Source organism: Copadichromis virginalis, linkage group LG12 (genome assembly GCF_057382275.1).
Source record: "Copadichromis virginalis isolate Kocher_CV1m ecotype Utaka linkage group LG12, C_Virginalis_male_GT1.1, whole genome shotgun sequence".
NCBI lineage: Eukaryota > Metazoa > Chordata > Actinopteri > Cichliformes > Cichlidae > Copadichromis > Copadichromis virginalis.
In genome coordinates, this window is record NC_140629.1 from 16,937,320 (window position 1) to 16,951,608 (window position 14,289).

A 14,289-nucleotide genomic window follows, 5' to 3' on the forward strand; every position below is an offset into this window, starting at 1 on the left:
TAAAAACCTGAGTGATTTCTATTAAAAATTAGATGGAAGGAAAAAATACCTTCTTCTGTTTACTCTGTGCAACTGTCAGATTTACAGTAATGCTCTTTATTCAGGATTGTCTGGATAACTGCAAGCATACTATAACGATGCCTGTAACCTATTACTAACAAAAACCTGAAACCCCTGATAGGAGTAAATATCTGCAACACTGTGTACATGCAAAAATGGTCAGATACAACTCAAAGAGGTCTAGATAGGATTTAATGGCTCAGACTCTGTGATGGTGGTGCATGTTGATTATCCTCGCTGTTCTCTCAGGGTCACCGAAATGAAAAGGGCTAGCACATTGCCTCCATTAAATACCTTGTTGTAACCTGTTACTCAGAACTGAACAACACGCACAATAATGGCATATCTCACAAATGAAAATAGGGCCCCTGAGGATATAAAAGCCATGTGTTTTCCTAAAAAAAGAGAAAAGAAAGAAAGAAAAAAAGACATGTTTTTCATAACCAAAGAAGAAAATACCACTCATTTCTAAGTGGAAATGTTTCTTAATTGAAGAAAAAGGAGATGCTTAAAAAAAAATCGAACCATGCCAGGTAGAGGACCCGAATGATCCAACATAAACACAGACACAATACAGAAAAATTCTCTTACCTGTAGCATTGAGAAAAGTAGTTGATATTTTACATTTCAATTTCACAAATGACAACAGCGCTTCTCAGAACACGATGTTAGTTGGATAAAAGCTCCTCATTTGTCTAATCTTATCTTTCTTGTTAGCAGTCGGATATCAATTCAGTTCTTAATCGCGCAGTCGTGTCCTGAGAGCAGTGGCCAAACAACCTTCAAGGTTGTTTGTGGTGCACAATGGTACATCAGAACCTATTGAGTGAAGTGCAGATGCTTGTCACAGCAGTCAGGGTTGTTCAGCCTTGGTGAATAATAAAGGCAGCTGAAATCTGCTGAGTCTACAGCATGTTTATCAGCACAATTCAGAGTATTTTGTCTGAATGATGTTCACAGTAGCTGCAGTGAATTCACGAAGCAGGAGTGCTTTCAGTAAATATGAAAGGTTAACCGTTAATCCACAAGCTCTCAATTAAGCCCTGCTGAGTGACTGGTGATCATATTATAGAACATAGTGTTGTTACTTACAGCATAAATTAAGCCACAGTAAAACATTGTACCATGTATGTTATAAAAACTAGAGTTTATAGATAAGTTAAAAGACCTTAAAAGAGATCTTAATTGTCCTTTATTAAAAAAAAAAGTAACCAAAAATGTATGTTTGGGTGAAAAAAAGTGCTACAACAATTCAACTGTAAGTCACATATGATACCAAAATGATGGTCTTACAGCATAAGAATTACTTAATTGATTAGAATTATAGAGGCACTTTAATGTTATGGGGAAAACACTTCTGTGCTAACACAATAATAATTTCATTTTTAAGGATATGATAACATAATGAATGCCCATCTTGAAAAATTAGGTCTAAGGATGTGACATTATGACAGTTCGGGGATTTAGTGGGATATAGACTCGCACCACTACACATGCTTGAAGTTCATAAATAGATAAATATTCATAATTACCATTATGTTTAGTACCACTGTTGATACTGACAACTATAATGTAGCGAATGTTGCCAGACCATCTAGAATTTATTGTCTAGGGACTAAGTCTACATTGGAATTTGGGATCCTGAACAGATAAAAGTACAATCTCCAGTTATTTGTAAATAAAAAATGCCCTGGGGGAGAAGAAAAAAGGAAGAAGGAGAAAACAAAGTTGGTAAAACAGGGAGGGGGGTGTCAGGAAAGTTTCAAGCTGACTTAATTATTCACAAGGGGTCAAGCCTGCAGGTTGTTGTATGTTGCTGCGTGTTTGATTTGGCAGATTTACTTTATATCAGATGATCTTCCTGACACAGACCTGAAGGGAATTATGTGTCACCCAAGGCTTCAACTGGAGATCTTTCACTTTATGATTTTTGATTTTTAAACCCTAGCTCCAGCTCCCATGTTGCAGTATGATAAATATTTGTAAAATATCCTACCTTTTTATGCAGATGATACGCAGTAATATTTTCCTCTGATGATCAAAACCCCTGTTCACAAATTAATAAGCAGCATTGATTGACTGCTGGATATCTAGAAGCCTTTTAGAACTGGACAGAGACAAGGACATAGTCCAAAAAGTCTGCAAAAGTAAATTTGTTCATACTTACTATTCCTTCATCTGAAAACAGTGGATAAGGCAGGAAACCTGGCATTTTGTTTGACAAATTAATAAAGTCAACAAGCAAAGTAATCCTGTCCTTAGACAGCACAGCTTCTCATCTGCAATGAATATATGTATCCATCCTTCACATTATTGCCATCTTGTGGCCATGCTGTCGCTGAAAGCTGTGCTTGTTTCAATCTCACAGAAAACTGCAGCTATTTTGAGGGCGTGGCCATGTGCTGTTAACTAGTGGTGTGGGATACTGCATATTTTGGTATCGATCCGATACCAAGTAAATACGAGTCAGTGTCGCTGATACCGATACTTTTCAATAAACAAGCTGGATGCGTCATTGAACTGCTAAATCTCAATTAATTTTCATGACCTTAAGTGTTTTTGTGATGTTTCCTTTTTCAATATTAGCATTATTATTACTATGGCTGGCAGCGGGAGAGCTGCAGCCGTTGAATGTGGTGTTACAGCAACTGTGTGACTATTGTAAGAATAAATGATGCTGCGATGCATGAAAATGCCATCGGGTCTGCCGTGGTGGTTTACAGTTATCAATTTTTTATTTATTTATTTTTTAGAAAAATCTTTTTAAAAAAACCCCAGTAAACTAATTAAAACAAACAAGTACTGTTGAGAAACCATAATACAAAAGTTATAATTAAAATTCTCAACAGCAAAAACAACTGGTGAAAATATAATTGATATGTAAACAACTTAACAACCCCCAAAGTGTCTAAATCACGTCAGGTGACGGCATAACATCTAAACACGGGGGGGGGGAGTGTGCCTAAACTGCAGGTATATGAATGTAAACTAATGGGAGATCAGCATGTGAGGCAAGCTGCTGCCAGTCTGCTTTGACTGCTCTGGGATCAGTTACAATCTACGCTTCATACAGAAACACAGCTAGCATTAGCAAGTAAAACATCTTCAGTGATTCAGCATCGTTAGCTCTTGCTAACCACCTTGGCCAACAACAACTAACAATTTCTTTAGTACATTAGCACGGAAACCATGATGGGGAGAACAGCTCGGATCCTTTTCGGTCTAATAAAACTGATTAAAACAGTACATCTGTAATTTGCTCAGTGTCTATAATCCAATTAGACCTCTCAGGTCATCAGATGCACATCTTTTAACTATCCCAGAATTAGATCTCAGTGTGCTGAGGATGCTTAAAGTTGCTGTGTTCCTGTTCTTTGGAACGAGCTGTCTGCTGATCTGAGGTCAATGACAACCGTCTCACAGGTCTGTGTGTCAGCATTGATTTGTATTTCTCTGTAACATTTTATTATTATTGCCTTTACGTCATTGTAGACCTACGCAGGTTTTTAAGTGTACATGTAAAAACCTTTTAAACGTACATAAATAAAAGTGACACTGACATTGACGCTACACTATGGAGCCACTACTAAACAAAAAAAAAACATAATGATGACAAAAATGATCACCAGATTTTGTGTGATCTATTCTGTGGATTCACCCATTCAAGCACAGAAACATACAAAACCTGCTCAAACTAACGATACCTACACTGTATAACGGGGTTGTGTAAATTTTACCTCTTGGCCACATGTGATATGTACGCCTCAAATGGTGATGATGAGTTTCTGAGTGACTTAATTTATCAAAGAGTGCATTTTATCAAAAGTAAATCGATATATTTCATATTACCTGACTTATGATAATTGTAAAACTATGTTGGTTCTGTGCACCAGTGTATTCACATTTACCTTTGTCATGCAACTGTTAAGTAAGTAAGTAAGTAAGGCAATATTAGCCAAATTGTATGAGCTTGAGCTCCTAATATGTGTGAGAACAATTTTTTAAAGCCAAAAATCACAAATTATGATGGGGCACCATTAGGGTCCAAGGTTAGCAGTACATTGACTTTGAGGGTTAACAAAAATTTTATTTATCAATAACATTAGGTAAACACTTCATATCCAGACACTTTCATAATCATGTTCAGTTGAGAAGGCTATAAATCTAATATTTTTTCATTAAAGATGAACTGCTGCCAGCTGTCAGCTAGTAATTATGATTGAACTAAAGGCAAAAAGCTACCCTAGAAGTCCAAAACACACAAAGTCTGTCTAGCAGCTCTCGGTGACTAACTCTTTTTTATTTGTTTATGAATCTATTTTTTACTGAGGTGTAGAAACAATTTCTGCAAACATCTTCCATAAAAAGGAAAAAAAGTAATTTGTTTTCTACACTACCTTCTGTTCACATTCCGTATATGTAAAGTGAGAATATATAAATATACACCTCAATCAACTCTTAATGTAAACAGACTGAACAGGAAAATCACTCCACAGCTTCCAGCAGATCTCCTGATATGGCTGACCCAACATCCCTTTTTTAAGTAACATCATAATTACACTTAACTTAAAAAGGAACATTTTAATGAAACACTTGAAAGGTCCAAACTCATTGTGAAGCCCACAGAATTTGGATGCTGATAAAAGCTGCGTGGTCAGAGTGAAGAGGTCAGAGCCAAATGGATGGACTCGGCTATATAGTCCAGGTTGCGGCAGTTGATTGCGCTCACGTTTAGACATCCGCCGGGAAGCAGGTACACCCGTCTCCTGTTTGACAGAAATTCTACTTGCTCACCTAAAAAGGCCAAAAAACAGTCACAAAAAAGCAAAATCATGAAAGCTCATCAGTGTATCAACCTATGTTATTGTCATGTGAAGAAAAGCTCTGTTTAAAACATGAATGCTACATAAAATATATCTTCAGCAGTTAAGTTTTCAAGTTATATTTTTTGAACCAAACTAAAATCACAAACAGCAATTCAATGTAGACTGATCAGGGTTATGGCCTTCGTATAAGCCATATGTGTGCATAATGTGTGCGATTGAATAAGTGCATCAGACACTGATAAACTTTATGAATACATTAAAAAATTGTGTTGCAAATGCCAATTAGCTGTTTCAAAGGATCTTCCAGAGAATCGCGGCAAAGCAAGAGCTGAGAAAACTAATTATGAACATCAGACAGCATTTATGTTGTCCTTGTTCGAGGCTGATGCAGTGAATCATTTGTCCTTCTAGATTGTGAGAAACATAATTCTAAAAAAAAATTGAGAGGAGGGCTGAAACAGTGCTTTTCAGTTTTTACCATTTAACCCTGTGCAGCAAAAGAGTCCACCTTGTTGAGTCAGATGGTCCCAGCGACCAGGAGTTCCCAAAAGCCTCAGCTTCTCTCTTAAAATGGCTCTGATCAGCATACACCTTTCAACAATGTGCTTAACCTCTCCCTGCCTGGGGAACACAGTGAGAAAAATATATATATAATTCAATATCTGCACTATGAAAAATGAGGGTGGAAAGGGGCGTGTATGCATAACATCAAGAGACATACAACACATGTACTGATAAAACAGCAACAGCTAATGTCCGGGCCAAATTCTTCAAATGCCAGATCATTTGCAGCATGTCTCACCACTCAACAAGATGGGCTGAGTTACTGAGCACTGTGGTGACAACATGTGCTCCTCCTACGGATGGCCTGGCCCACAGTGATCTCACTATTTTGTCAGCCTGAGACCGCACGGGCAGCAGGACGGAGTTCTGCTTTAAGACGCACAGGAGGTGTCCAACAGCTTCACCTGGTGAAGGAAACAATATGAGCTCAACGTGAAGAAATCTACAGAATGTCCCAGCAGCAGTGAAGTAACGTTATGCTCTGCTGAAAAGAAATGCTTTGCATCAGTATACACCGCAAGCCTGTCAGGTTTTTCCATTTTTTCTGGTAAATATTCACTGGGTCACAAATGAAAGATTGCAAAGATGCTTTTGGATGCACATGAAGCAGGTTTAGTTGCCACTTTTTTGATTCTTTCTAACTTGTGTTTAAAAGATGAGCGCAGAAAAACAGCACATTTCATTTTCGACATTTCATCCCAGAGCCAATTACGAAGATCAGAGGAGCCCTTTCTAAAAACATGAACTCCCCTGGAAACATGATTTGCAAAAGACTCTAATGAGGACATATGCATCTTTATTTTTCACAGGTACTTTCAGCTGCTCCCTTATTTCCCAAGGGGTCGCCGCAGCAGATGGATCTGCAAGTTTGATTTAGCACAGATTTGAAACCGGATGCAACCCTCCCATTTATCTGAGCGTAACCTGACAGGTTAGGTGAAGAAAAAGTCAGGGAATGCAGCAACAATCCACAGTCCCTGGAGCACACTGGATAAATTTGATCTCATGCACTCAGCATAGTAAAGCTTGGCCTTTAAATATTTTTCCTCTCTATGGCTACTGAAGTCTGCCTTTTTCTGATGACGATTATGGTTCAAAGATAAGTAAAGAGGTGCTCTTGTCAATTACCTTGAGTCGGTTCATTCAGAAAAGAAAGAGTTCAAACTGACTTGTATCAGCTCCAGGCAGCGCAGTTGTTTTCTCGCCGCAGAGTGCAGTGTTCGTTTGTGCAATAAGCACATTTTGATAGGTGTGGCCCCTTCAGTGCACATACGTTCTCACCATATAGTCCAAAGCAATGGGAAAATGACTGAGCGCAGAGAAGCTCCATTCCCAGCGATGCACAGTGCTGCACAGGCCAAGCATCACGCTCCATGTCTCCACAGCAGAGTGCCTGTGTAGGCAGCAAGAGGAAGGGGAAAAGTCTACGGCTCTGTTGAAAAACAGTGCCAGGAGAGCAAATTAAATTAAGTATGAGTGAAAAGCTGCTTGTCTGATAAAAATAATTTCAGCTTCTGTCGGAGAGCATAAATGCACAAGTTAGTTACCGTAATGAGCCGTGTAATCACAGCCCATTGACTCTGAGAGAGGTCTGCTCCGGTCGGGTAGTGGGCAGACGCTGACAGAACAACAACACTGTGCTCAGGAGCACTCTCCAAATCCTCCAGAAGCCTCTCCAAACAAATGCCCCGCTGCTTGTCATCCCAGTAATAATACTCACGGATCTCTTGGATCCCTGCTGCCTGGAAGATACCAGCCAATGAGTCTGCAGGGAGGATCAAGACAAAACATTATACTGGCTTATTAGATATAAAAGCAGTACCAACCCCTAAAGATCAATGACACTTTTGTCCGCAGCATGTACACTCACAAGAAAAGTATGTGAAGCAGGATTTATGAATTAATTACTCAAAAAATGTGGTCTGATCTTCATCTAAGTAATAACTAGTGACCGATGGAGCCTAACTTAATCAGTGTAATACAAGGCAAGCAGTTTCATATCTTTATTAAACACAATGAGTAATCACTCACAGCTCAGACTGAAAAAAGTAAGGCTCGGTTCAGTAACTCGTGGACTCACTTATGGCAGCAAAAGTCGGGGGATTGCTGTAGAGGAATTTGGAACCAATTATCCTTACAAAAAGGTTTCAGGCCATGACACAGCCATTAAGTTGAATGAATTTTATGTCCTTTATTTGTGCATCTGCTTTCAATCATTCTCCTGTAAAATTTGACCAGTTTCCATTAAAGCTTACATTTTCAATTCTACTTCTGTGACAAAATTACACGGAAAATAATCAAATAACTTAAAAGTCAGCATTTTGGGAAGAAGTGTTTTATGAGTCTATGCTTAACGGCTGGGATGAGGTTTTGGTGTTGGAGTGTTCCTCCAAAGACAGCATATTTTGGCTCATCTGTCCATTGAACATTGTCGCAAGTGTTGTGGATCATCTTAGATGACTGTGGTTTTATGTTACCACCATTATTATTCACTATTTTTCTTATTTTTCACAATTAAATAAAGATATAAGTCACAGAGCTCCATGCGGGCATTTTTCTATGACAGATATTTATCTAATGATGTGGAATCCTTGACATTTTGTCTCCTTTATGTATTCATTTTCAAAATCTTGTGTTGCTATGGAAACAGCGCTGATTGTTTACAAGACATACTCTTTTGTAATTATTGGTGTGTGTGTGTGTGTATATATATATGTATATATATATATATATATATATATATATATATATATATATATATATATATATATATATATATATATATATATATAAAATAAAGCCCTACACCCCGGCCCAGAAGAAGATACATAAGATTTGTTTTGAACTGTGTATTATGCAAGGCAACTTTAGAAGAGTCCAAAAATACAATTATGTAACTGGAAATGGGCATAATTGTTCCACTTTAAATGTTGTTCAGTAGAAGCGGTTTTTTATTTACCATCACAGGGGGAAGAGAGGTAAACCGGGCCACACCAGTCAGCACTGAGATCGTACCAGCACCTCAAGAGTTCAGCTCCAAGACGAACAGCAGCAGTAAAACCAGGAGTTTGGACACCTAACACCTGCAGCGAAAGCCAGGAAATACCAGCAGCAGAGTTTTTTGATATAAATGATGTTTGCTTGCTGATCTTCTATTGATTTATTCTGCAGTTACTTATAGTAACTGCAAATAACGTCTTTCCGAGTAATGACGGTGCTGACTGACTGCATGATCAGTCCTAGTTTTTGTTTTGTGCAAAACGAGGTTCAAATGAATTGAGCTGTCTGTGTGTAGCTGACATTACCTGGTTCTCCACTATAGCCCTAGAATGCTTCCCAAGGGCAACTTCTGTGGCTTTGCTGGTGAATTCTCTCAGTCCAAGAGAAGAGGGATACTCAGGATGAAGAGTGGGATCAGTGCTCAACTGCTGCTTTATTTTTCCAACCAGACGCAATTCAAAGGGTTTTCCCTCCTCGCTGTAATACTCTGCAAAAACATGTATTGCAAAGAACAGAATATATTTAATCTGACACAAAAATACAACGCACCCTCAGAGCCGAAAAACTGAAATTAAAATCCCTTTAATAATTGTGTTGCCTTCTAACAAGTGGCAACAAAGAGTTAAAATGTTTAAACAAGTGCAGTAGTATCTTAAGGTACAGATCATTTACTTGCAACATGCTCACGTAATTGTGGCCTTAGCAGCTATTGCACTGTATGCGTCAGCAAAGGCTGAGAAAATGAGGTACAAAGCGAGGCAAGAACTGAGTTTCTAGCAGCTATTTCAAGAAGGCTCACGCAGAGCTTCAGCTGCTCTCTATTAGGCTCAAAGTAGCTGATTAAAGTGGGAGCAAATGCAACCTCCAGGCTTTAAAAAGCCCCTTCAAACACCCACTGGTACAATCTCATGAATGCTTCCTGTTTTTAGCATTGACACAAAATATAAATGTTAAAGGCCATGACTGGCAATTAATGATTTTACTGAAAATCTTAATGTACTGCTCACCGGGCTTTCTATAAAGATATGAGTATACAGTGTCTGATGCACTGAATATCTTCTTCGGTGTATCTTATTACATTGAATAAGATACTGACTGGTGACCGGCGAACCAGTCCTCTGCTCAGATTAGAATCTGAGGAGGCTACACGGTGTATATAGCAGTATTTTTCTTTCTGCTCACATATTGCCTGCCATAATGCGGCTCACGTATTTCCAGCTACATTGCAGAACTGTGGAGGCACATTACATTATATGTGCAATAAAGCAAGCCTGTAACAAAAAACAAAACAAAAACAACAAAAATAATAATAATAAAAGCACCTATATTAGCATATGTTGTCTGTGTTAAATTATAACAGATGTACTTCACTAAATTCACATTTAAAAATCAAACTGCACTTTGTGGATAAAAGTTATATATCTAAGTTTATTTATTTAAAAAGTAAGTATAAGTAAGTAAATATGTCATACAATGTCTGCATCTTTGATCTTCACATCTGTCGATAGCTGTTGTCTATATTAATGTAAGTTTGCTAAGTTTGGATCTGACTCATGAGATCATCAGTGCATTTGAGTAAAGTGTACGTTTGTAGTTAATGTAGTTACCACTAGAATAGTGGTTTAAAAAAACCTGCGGTATTTTTTTTAGGGGGGGGAGGAGAGATTACTAACTACATAGAGATGACATAAGCATTTTTTAAAATTACATTAAAATTAAATTTGAAGTTGCACAACATTGTTTCTGTTTGAGTTATACTATCTATCTATCTATCTATCTATCTATCTATCTATCTATCTATCTATCTATCTATATAACGTGATAAGACTCACCTCTGCCTGCCAGATCAACTTTCCTGGCCTGGGTATCTCTGGCGAAGGCGGATAACAACCTTGTTTCGGGACTCACTGGTGCGTTGAGCGTATTGGTAAACAGTGGGCATTGACCTCCTGGGTCTCCATTTTGGCTGACCCCTTTTTCATCAGGGCTGCTGCCGGGTCGGCTCATCTCGGAGGCGGTCAGACAACTCAGACCGGCGGGAGCTGCGAACCTTTTGTTTGGGCACTGTTGCCAAGCTACAGCACATATTTGGATTCTGTGGCCCAGGCAACGGGGATGGATGAGTTTTGTCGCTCCCTAATGTGTGGCTCCGGTGAGTTTACTTTTGCCCTGACGGTAAGCCATCAAAGCCACTGGAAAAAGAAAGGATGAGCTATTATCAGTGAAGACCCAGATGCATCTTTAGCTTCTAACACCGACAACACGCTAGTCTAAAGCTCAGCTTTGTGTCCTTATTAAGGCTTGTTTGGGAGCTTGGCCCGTAGCCGCCATAAATTAGCCCTATTGCAATACACAAAAAAAAACAAAAAAAAAACAAAAAACGAAGAAGTAAGCAAGAGGCTTGCTCATTAATTGTACAAGAGTGTTCTGTGTCGGTCATATATATCTGCAGATGAGGCTATTTCCTGCATCCATGGCTTCCACTCATCCATTTCTTATATGTTTACTCAAATGCATTCATTTGATGACATTTATCCCACTATCATTTTCACAGATCAGACTAGTCTTAATGGTGGAGTTCATGTGTAATCTGAATTCATGAGAAATTAAAGTTCCATGTACAATTTTCCTCCTTGGAAACCAACTGAAATCCAGCGTGCAGTGTAAATCTCTTCAGGCTATTACTGTGCTCCTGCATAATACTGCTGGGAAATAGTGGTTTCCTTCCAGGCAGCGAACTAAGGAAAGAAAGCCATTTCCAGGGGATAAAGAGGTAGCAGTGAATATTGCATTAAATGAAATTGCAGAATCAAAGTAAACATCTGATGGAGGTGATAAGTGAGCCTGGCTTTGTAGTTCACTTTATGAAGCTGGAAATCACAGATAACTGCACTAGATGGCAGTAGATGGCCAAATCAGCCATCAACTCTTGTCAACTGGTTGACTTGGAGTTAAAGATGCTCTTGTCCAGCCTGTCCAGTCCTGGTTTTTATAGATTACATGACAACAACTTTCTTTTTTTTCCAGGAAAGAAATAGAAAAAGATTCCAAAAATGTAAGCTTTAGGTGGGGAATTGGATTCTGGTCTTTTCACACGGCTGTTAAATATTTTTATCCTTGCCCCGTTTTTTAAAAAACTCATTTATCTTTGTGTGGTTCTCACACAAAACACATCGGTACAGTCATTTTATCCCAGGGAATGACAACAAAAATTACACCTTTGACTTTGTCATTTGCTGGATATTTGAGCCTCCGGGTGTTATTGTTGAAGTTGGAATATTTCTGTGAAGTCAAATTGTTTCTGAATGCCGAGTTGGCCTCTGAAGCAAAAACGAACACACAGATAAAAGAAAGAAAATGTGACAGAGAAAGACATTTAGAAAGAAAGAAAACCCGACAACACTGTTGACTCCAACTCTGGGAAAAATATCTGGATTCTTAAATCTACTCCCGTCAAGAGGCTGTTAGTGAGAAAGGAAACGACACGTTAGAAGAAGCTCGGCTTGTGCCTTGATCACGCTCCCACGTTGTCAGGAAGAGTTCACGATAGTTTATTAAATTAAAGATGCAGCAGACACAATTAGATTTAAGAAACCTTATCTGGTGACTATTGATGTCCAAGCTTAGTGTCAAAGGTTTTTATTTTGTTTTGTTTTTTCATTTATCTGAAGCAGGTTCTAAAAATATCCTGAAGAAAACTGAGCTACACGTCTCAGACACTGGCTGTGGACTTACATGTGTAATTGAGAGTGAAAGTCATTTAAACTTCCAAGCAGATCCAAGACTGCCTCAGTCACATTTAATAGTAAAAGCAGAAGAAAAAAGAGGATTTTATTGAATTCATTTTCTTATGTAGAATATTTTCCTAATCAGATGTTCCGCCTCTGTTTTTATAGTCTTTTTGTTTCCTGTACTTGTATCTTATCAAACCCTCCCAGTCGTACTTTAAGTGGTGGCTTTTCCTTGAAAACTTTAGGATTGATTTCGGTCTGATACCACTCATGGAAAACATTGGAACAGGAATCAGCTGATAGGAATGTGGCTTCAGACAGGGCCATTATTTCCATTCTGAGTTGTTGTGTGGCTTTTTTTTTCTCTCTCCTAATGATATTTTTGGTAGTCACACTGCCCGTCTGGCAGGGCTAATGTCAGTTTTGGCTTATTTTCAAATGTCTTACATTCTGCTCTTGGTTTATTTTTAAAGTCCCAAATCTTGTAAATTCCTCTCATAACACGGAGATATTGCCCGCTCAAACAGTAGCCAAAGCCAGAGATGACAGTGGTTTAGATAGTGGGAGGATTACTTAAAAGAACATTTCAATAATGCATTGTTTAGATTTGTGTCTTGAGCTCACATCAACAGTAGTTTTACTTGCTCAGTGTTGTGGAACATGGAGTGAAGGTCGGGACCCTCAGGGCCTCCCAAGATAAATCCGAGGGGCCATAAGTAGATCAAAGGGTTAGGAAAAGGGGAACAAATATTCCTGTTCACAAAGCTGTTTATTTTTTCTGACTTTTTTTCCTTTTTTTTCTTGTGAAAGTACTTAAAGTACTACACTTTCACATCTACAGCATCCCAAAAAACCCCACTTCAAATGAAGCCACCTATGAAGGACAAAAATAATTAAATCCCTCTTAAGTCATTGTCTGTGACGGTTACATACAGCAAAAGTTAATAATAATAATTATTATATTGTTACAGTCATTTGTTGTTTGCTTCCAGAATGGTGAGTTTGCACACACAGCACGCATGACCAATGTTACACAGTTTTAAAATACTTTATTTTTCAATGCAACAGATGATGTTATGTAAAATCACACCACAAGGTGCCTTATGACAATGAAGTAATACATAATGTGGGCAGAAGGTTTTCTGTGCGTGTGGACATGTTGGGCTTATACTGTGGCCACAAGCCAAAGAAAATAAACTAGCAGCACGGCATGTTGCATATGCTGCTGTGTTTACCTGCAGTTCGTAATACTGTACCTTGTACAAGGACATACCCACAAAAAGATTCTAGACAGCGTGATGTTTGAGGCATCCAGACGTAAGGTTCTGTCATCCATTATTCGTAGCCATGGCACAACTTAACATAGACATGGGCTTTTAAATCCCAGTTTCACTGTTGTGTGCATACAGACTCAAAATAGAAACATTAAGACTTTAAACCGAGACAAAAATGGAGTATTTCTATTCATAGTTCTTTGGTTAAGCTGATATTAAACTGAAAGGTTTTTGTAAAGAAAATGTTCCTACAGTGGAGACAGGCTTGCCAGAATGATCGCTTAGTCGAGTTTGCTACAGATTCAGTGTATCGTCATTACATAACTTACCAGATAATATACTGTACAAAAATTAGTTTATACTGACATTTTTGAAACCACAAGCCATGTGACACTGTGTCCATGTACTGGAATGCATTTCAGTGTTGATGTCAAACACTGTCAGTCTGGAGCAGAGAGCCTTTTTCCAAACAACACGTAGAGGACTCTGGGAGGTTCATCCGTGATGCCACCTAATCTCGGCTGTACGCCAACAAACAAACAACAACAACAACAACAACAACAAAAACAGTCACAGTGTTCCCATTCAGACCGAATCATCTGTTTCTCCACAGTCAATCCAGTCATGTCTTTGGGGCTAGCTTCATTCTGCTGTGCTTTTCAGGGTTTGGGATTGAACTTTTCTGTAGCTTTTCTTTGCTGTTTGGTCTCAGACTTTGCAGAAATCACAGTAACAGCTGGAAACGCAGTTCGCTTCAGTAGGTTGACATTTCACTCTTCATCTGTCCTGTTCCTGCAACGTGAATCTGAAAACAGATGGATATATTAGCATCCA

At 38.5% G+C, this 14,289-nt stretch overlaps 2 protein-coding genes and 1 long non-coding RNA gene across 6 annotated transcripts in view; 1 reads left to right on the forward strand and 2 right to left on the reverse strand.

Moving 5' to 3' along the window:
• Positions 1-4,339: 4,339 nt before the first annotated feature.
• On the reverse strand, positions 4,340-10,536 carry got1l1 (glutamic-oxaloacetic transaminase 1 like 1). Of its 2 annotated transcripts, XM_085475026.1 has the most exons (9): positions 10,283-10,536; positions 8,756-8,937; positions 8,410-8,533; positions 7,171-7,215; positions 6,998-7,068; positions 6,732-6,882; positions 5,689-5,854; positions 5,365-5,507; positions 4,340-4,854 (listed from the first exon to the last, which is right to left on the reverse strand). In XM_085475026.1, exons 1-9 carry the CDS (start codon positions 10,455-10,457, stop codon positions 4,715-4,717), a joined length of 1,197 nt encoding a protein of 398 aa, XP_085331152.1. In that variant the 5' UTR covers positions 10,458-10,536; the 3' UTR covers positions 4,340-4,714. The 2 variants fall into 2 exon arrangements, with proteins under 2 accessions (XP_085331152.1, XP_085331153.1); XM_085475027.1 differs by having other exon boundaries at positions 6,998-7,215; positions 10,283-10,528.
• LOC146696759 (uncharacterized) overlaps positions 10,522-14,289 on the forward strand; it is a 48,452-nt gene continuing 44,684 nt past the window's right edge. For both annotated transcript variants that reach the window (XR_014923329.1, XR_014923330.1), the window contains exon 1: positions 10,522-10,602. This is a non-coding gene — a long non-coding RNA (uncharacterized LOC146696759). The remainder of the gene's footprint in view (positions 10,603-14,289) is intronic.
• Positions 13,211-14,289, reverse strand: part of adrb3a (adrenoceptor beta 3a) — an 11,270-nt gene continuing 10,191 nt past the window's right edge. For both annotated transcript variants that reach the window (XM_085475025.1, XM_085475024.1), the window contains one exon: positions 13,211-14,260. In XM_085475025.1, the coding sequence (XP_085331151.1) occupies positions 14,233-14,260 (28 nt within the window). In that variant the 3' untranslated portion in view covers positions 13,211-14,232. The remainder of the gene's footprint in view (positions 14,261-14,289) is intronic.